Genomic DNA, 6816 nt, shown 5'->3' with positions numbered 1-6816 from the left:
GCGTGAGATGGTCTTATAATGTGAGAAGATTCCAATGGGTAAAAATACAACTCGCTCATTATATTAAATGAATATTTTTTTAATAAAAATGATCCATCTCGCAATTTAAAACCGTCTTATCCTATAATTTATGTTGTCTATTAACAACAAATATAAATGGTGTCCTCATCTCCTAGCAGTCATATTTTTTTTTTTAAAAAAAAAAGTATATAAATCTCGAAAGATTTAATCAAGATTCATTGAAAACATATGAAATCAAATATTTTTTTTACAATATAATGTCAAATTTTTAAAAATCAAAATTAAAACCAAATTTTAAAAAAAATGAAAATCCAAAGGTGATTATTGATCCACAGCCACCCACCCACCCAACCAAGCTGACCCCACAAAAACTCTCCTTATTAATCCAAACCATTTCCCTCATTTCCTCCTCCCTTAATTCATTCATTCATCTCATACTCTCTCATTTTTCTCTCACAACACACAACAACAATGAATAATTATCAACATGATTCCTTAACTTTAGGCCTAGGATTCCCAACAACACCACCACCAACCCTTAAAACAACCACCTTAAAACCTCACCATCCAAAACTATCCGGCGAGCCAACGTTGACACTCAGCCTCTCAGGCGGCGGCGGCGGCGGCGACACGATGGTTGTTGCGGTGGAGGAGCCGGCGTCGTCTCTGGTGTCCGTGAAGCGAGAAAGGGAAAGCGGTAGTTGTTCTGATGACTTGGATGTTATTGAAAGAGGTGGTGGTTGTTATTCTAGAGTTAGTGATGAAGAAGATGAAGATGGTCATGTTAATACTCCTCGCAAGAAACTTCGTCTTAATAAACATCAGTCTGCTATGCTTGAAGAGAGTTTTAAGCTTCACAGTACTCTTAATCCGGTAATTATTTTTACTCTTTGTTTCACGGTTTTGGTTTTTCTAACGTGTGTCCAATGATGAACGTTAATGATCCAAAATGGATATATATGTTATAAATAAGAAAATTATTGTGAGTACTATCGTTAGACCATTTATTCCCCTAATTGCAAATCCTCGGTCCCATTTTGTGTCTTCCTATTTTTCCTAGTGTTTTTGTTTTATTTGAATTTATGATAGTAAAAATGAGAATATATTAAGTATCTTATGTGAATATGTTGTTAATCTTACCATGTATGGATTATTAATGTGTATCCTAAGGCACACGGTAGAAAAATCCATTTATGAAATATTGTGTGTATAATTTGAAAAACGGAAAGAAAATTTGAGGAAGTAATTTTTTTTGCAAATTTAACGTGAAATTTATGTATTTATAGAAACAAAAGCAAGCACTGGCGGACAGATTAAACTTACGACCACGTCAAGTGGAGGTGTGGTTCCAGAACCGTAGAGCAAGGTACTACATACCTCCCTTCTATTTATACGTGGCTTTCGGAATTTATAAAATTAAATCGGAAAAAAAAATGAGATTGTGTCACCTGATGATTAATATACGGTATCACATGGTCCTACAAAATTCTAAAAATTGCAATAATTAAAGTAGTGAGTTTTGTGATGAATATTTTAATCAAACGTAAATAATTGCTAATTAAATTCAAATATTTTGTTCAGTCAAATAAAAAGAAATTAGATATTATCGATGCCAATTTTGAACATCGGTGATCTTGCTGCTACGATCCATTAATCGTTGTGTTTTTAAAAATCAGGACCAAACTAAAGCAAACCGAAGTTGATTGCGAGTATCTAAAGAAGTACTGCGAGTCGCTAACAGAGGAGAACATGAAACTACAAAAGGAAGTGGCTGAGCTGAAAGCAATGAAGTTGGCACAACCGTATTACATGCACCTTCCCGCAGCAACTCTCACTATGTGTCCTTCCTGCGAGAGGATCGACGCGGCCTCTCCCAAGACCCCCTTCTCTATGACCCCCAAAACACATCGTTTATTCACTGGAGCGCCAGCAAACCGTCCCCTTCTTGTCGATAATTAAATATATACTGGCCTCGGTATATTTAATTATCGGGTTTTCTAACATATACTCCTATAGCTATATGACACGTGTTAGAAAATCGAATTTTAGTATATTAGTAAGGTCAGGATTAGTAAACACACGACTTGGCCATGGCCCATGGACCGATCTTTTTCTCGGGCATGGGATAATATGATTTTGTTTATTTATTTTATTTTATTTTATCGGGTTTTTCTTGTGTCGGGGTGATCTAGGAAGAAAAAAAAATTAAAATCAGTGTTTATAAAAGTAGTGTAATATTTAATATACTTTTCTAGAAAAATACTAGTCTTAAACAAGAATTTGTGTAATTCATGATCGATTATTATTGACGTTTGTATGTAAATACTTAATCACGAAGTAACATCTGTGTGATTAAACTACTGAAGAGTTGTTTTCATGTGTGGAATACTCAGCATTCATATTATCTGCATTGTTTTTGTTTGTTTGTTTGTTTGTTTGCTTATCGTATGAATGAGTTTGGTGGATGTACAATATGGTTACATCTTTAACTTCATAATTAAGTCTCGTGATAACAAGTGGTTGTCCGTACCAAAAAGAGGGGATCATTTATTGAATTTTCGACTTATTTTAAAATAATTAAGTCGGTTTCAATCTTATCATATTACGAGTATATTTCAGATAATTTATTTTAACGATTTTGGATAATTTATTTTAAGTGATGGGAAGTTGAAAATCAAATGTATCTTGAAATCAGGTACACGGACCTGTTTGGTTGTGTCACACCTAAATGGAGGAAATGGATTCCGTTTTATGTCGATAATTATGAATTTATGATGGTATAATACTAAAGTCATGTTGTCTGGAATACTCGAGAGATGAAAGAACGTGAACCATAGATAATTAATGAACAAAATCTTTAATCAAGATAACAAAAATCATATCACACGGAATGTCTTTGTGTTGGAAGCCCTCCTTTACTTCTATTTAATTAATTTACAAGTTTACAACCACCACAGGCAGATTTTGGAGTAAATGATAAGGGGAGCTAAGGTATAAACTATTAACTTTGTAGGTGAATATTTAAAACTCATTTATTGCGTTAGGATACGCCGAATGATAATTTTACACTAAAATATGAAAAATTAGCAGCAATCGTACCTCCTATCGACATAACTAAGGTGGTCCATTAACAACTAACACTCAATTAGTAGATACCTATAGCTTATTTTCCTTAACGTGAGATGTATGTGATCAGAAAGTCTACATGGGTAATTATTACTAGTTGCAAATTCAGATATGTTGAAAATAATTGTCTAATTCCCTTTTTTTCAAGAAAAATGCTTAACAACAATAATTACTCCGTACTAATTATCTTCACATGTATATACTCCCTCCTATTCATTCATTTTGTCCCCCTTCTATTTTGCACAAGAATTAAGAAAATGATTTTGGACCACACAAAACACTCTATTTTACTCTACCCCACATGTAATTAAATTTGGACCACACAAAAGTTACCAAAAAAGGAAAGGGGGACAAAAATCCAACTAGCTTCAATAAGAAAAGAGGGACAAAATGAATGAATAGGAGGGAGTATGATATAAAAGTATTCCTAACTAATGATGCTCACCAAACATATTACCAAGAATCGTATCAAATGATTAATGTCCACTATTTTAATGATAACATCAAAGAAGAAATTGTGGTTGGGTTTGGTACTAGTCAAACAACATGTCAATCTTAAAACAGATATATTCATTTTAAAACAAGTTAAATAACATTTTATCTGAACAGAACGACAAACATTTTATAAGTCCTTACACATTTGACTTTTATTACATTTATCTTATTTAATCCGTTTTATATTTAAGACAGAGATTTCCGAATTAGATCAGTAGTTGTGCAAGTCAAAACATACGAATCTTGAATGGACTTGGTAATAGTCGTCTAAATTTGCTCACCGTACGTGGTGGACTCATTTTATTCCTGTAGGTCAATCATATTTTAATTTTTTTTTTTCTTCTAAAGAAATATTTTATTGGTAAATTGAATATGGAGTACAAGTGTTTGAACTTTGATGTTTGAAAAATTGCATATCCTCTTTTGTGGGCTATAAAATTCCCCCTATGTTGTTTATCTTGCATTTTCAAAAATAGGTCCACGATTAGTGATCAGAAATTTTAGTCTATTCAATAAATCTAGAAGGAAAAAAAAATCATTATGGTAATATTTCACAAAATCTTAATTAAGACCGTTCTAATCTAAAAAGAAAAGGTTGTAAGAGGTTTTAACTTAAAACGGTCTTACGCAATACCTACTAGTACGAAGTATTACTTTTACCGTTCAGTCTAATTGATTATATTTCTCAAATTATTCCTCATATATTGATGAGAAATTTTTAACCTTTGACGTTAAATCCTGGTGTCACATGTGCATATTAGTGCATCATAAGTTGTGGAGGACCTTAATATATCAGAAGTGGATCCACGTCCTAGCTAATTTTTTCATATTACAAAATGAAATTATTAATCGATCTCCTTAATCAATAATTGAGTTAAATAAATTATTCTCTAGTCAGTTATCATTTATTCTAAAATCTGCTAACAAAAGTAGTTTGATATGAACAGGGAGGAGCATGATGCTTTACAATAGTGGAAGCATAGAGAGTAAGTAGAGCTGTTCGTAGGTCGTGCTTTCTATTGAACCAATCTATCCCGCTCATAAAATAAGCAGATATAAACTGATGCGAAAATGGAGCAACCATCTCGATCCAAATCAAGCATACAACAAAAGACGGTAGGAACAAGCTATTAAACCATTTCCGCGCAATTTTCGTATCACAAACAATACATTTTAAGAAATTACAAAGATTCAACCTACTCATACCTTTGTCTAACCTGAGCCCGCATATAACTACCTACTATGAGAGAAAGCAATGAAAAAATGAAGAGGAACCTCCCAAAAAATCAGGGAGCTGCTGTCCGTAGAAAGTTGAGAAAGAGTTTGGTCAAAGTAGATAATGATGAATCAGTTGGAGGTTAAGGTATGAATTATGATTGCGCCAGAAAGAGGTTAGCTCACGTGTTTCTGTCCCCTCCTTTTTTGTTATCACTCCGACTATTCGTCCTTTTTAGCTCATCATTGCATTTTTGTGACTCTCGTAACTCGTTTTACTATAAAGATGCGTAATTTGTAAGCAGTTGGTTTTTTAGACAGTTTATTTTGATCTGAAATAATAAAACGGAAATTTATAATCATTTTATGGTTAAATAAGATAATTATTGAAAAAAAGTTATCATAAGTAGTAACACTAATTATATTATAATGATCACATATGTACGTCTGAAATTTTTGTCATTGGTAAGATACTTTGCTCATTAATTATTATCTCCTCTATTACTAACCAATCCGTCTTATTGTATACGCACACTACCTGTTTAAAACTGTAAACGGATAGTGTCTCTCTCACAAAATGCAAGTGGAAGGGCAAGTGGGGTATCCATTTGCCACTCATTTGCACTATTTACTTTCATTTTCTAAGAAGGACTTTATCCGTTTACAGCTTTAAACGGATAGTCTCCGTCTAAATTTTGAAAATTGTGATTACCAATAACATGCGAATTATAATAACGTTTGATACTCTATTAGTCTTTCTTATATAGTGGACACGTTTGTCTCACCCACGTGGCTCCCTTCCCCCCGGGTCCCACTCTTGTACAATAATAAACAAAAGTCTAACGTAAACCGGATTAAAATGAATAAATAGCATTCATCTTTATTATAGGAGACAAATCATTTTGTAGTTGTTGGGTGTTATGTTTTTATTTCATTTATTCTATAAGATTTTATTAAATTTAAGACGAATATATCTATCTAAAAAAATATTATAAAGATACATACGACGGAGTAGATTTGTACTTTGATCAACTTTATGTAATAAAGCAATTTTATTTATAAAATAGAGAAAGAAAATCATAAATGTTGATTGAGACAATGAAAATAATATTTTTGAAACTAAAATTGATTGTCAAATTGTGAATTGTCATACACACATGTGAAGGCAACCAATAATTTCATAGTACGAAACTATGAATGGGTGGAACCACGTATAGTGACAATAATAATGTTACTAATAAATAAAATGCATAAATACAGTATTATTATCTTCGTTTTTAATCGTCTTGACTCTTGAGTTAGGAATATTGCACCGTGGATATTATAATCTATCTACATGAATTGATGATTTTTTAAGATGGTCATTTTGGTCTAAAGATTAAAAAAGGTTAAGTATTATCATACACGGATAATTGAGACGTTATTGTCATTCCTTGGACTCTGTCACAATTATTGAATTAAATTTAAGACAAACATATTCATGTTAAACAAGAATTTGTGAATTTATATAAGGGAGAGGAAGGCATAAAACATCCCACATCCCCACTGCTCAAATTCACTAGTTCAAACTTGTGTAGCGGCATTGATTGGTAGGGGGTGATGATTATGAGTTAGGCCATATTTTTTTGAATTTAATTTTAACTTATTTTAGTTTAGTTCTGTTCAATTTAGCTTTATTTTGTTCAGTTTAGCTCTTTTTTTCACAAATTAACTCTTAATTCTGTTCAGTTCAGTTTAGTTCAACTCTATTAAGTTCAACTCAATTTAATTCAATTCAGATAATTTCCTTACATGATGATTAATGGACATACGTCATTGACACGGTACCGTGACTTGGCTTTCTACTTTTCTAGTATATAACTGGATGGATGATGGAGGGGTCTCAAATTGATTGGGTATGATTGAAGATCTATTGTGGGTCCAAATAATATAATTTCATATGCCATAGGATTATATCAT

The 6816-nt window shown here is 32.3% G+C and overlaps 1 protein-coding gene across 1 annotated transcript; it reads left to right on the top strand.

The window, feature by feature from the left end:
- Positions 1-435: 435 nt before the first annotated feature.
- Positions 436-2425, top strand: LOC141622143 (homeobox-leucine zipper protein HAT22-like). Its single transcript, XM_074438201.1, has 3 exons — positions 436-894; positions 1308-1387; positions 1698-2425. Exons 1-3 carry the CDS (start codon positions 493-495, stop codon positions 1978-1980), a joined length of 765 nt encoding a protein of 254 aa, XP_074294302.1. The 5' UTR covers positions 436-492; the 3' UTR covers positions 1981-2425.
- Positions 2426-6816: the final 4391 nt, after the last annotated feature.

This window comes from Silene latifolia, chromosome X (assembly GCF_048544455.1).
Source record: "Silene latifolia isolate original U9 population chromosome X, ASM4854445v1, whole genome shotgun sequence".
In the NCBI taxonomy this organism is placed as follows: Eukaryota; Viridiplantae; Streptophyta; class Magnoliopsida; order Caryophyllales; family Caryophyllaceae; genus Silene; species Silene latifolia.
The sequence above is the reverse complement of the archived record's forward strand: the minus strand, read 5'-3'. Positions and strand labels throughout refer to the sequence as shown.

What these genes read in the sequence shown, in the direction of transcription:
- LOC141622143 (XM_074438201.1), top strand. Translation starts at nt 493, where the DNA reads ATGAATAATTATCAACATGATTCCTTAACTTTAGGCCTAGGATTCCCA. An exon ending in TTCACAGTACTCTTAATCCG is followed by an intron (nt 895 to 1,307) that starts GTAATTATTTTT and finishes ATGTATTTATAG; the next exon opens with AAACAAAAGCAAGCACTGGC. An exon ending in TTCCAGAACCGTAGAGCAAG is followed by an intron (nt 1,388 to 1,697) that starts GTACTACATACC and finishes TTTAAAAATCAG; the next exon opens with GACCAAACTAAAGCAAACCG.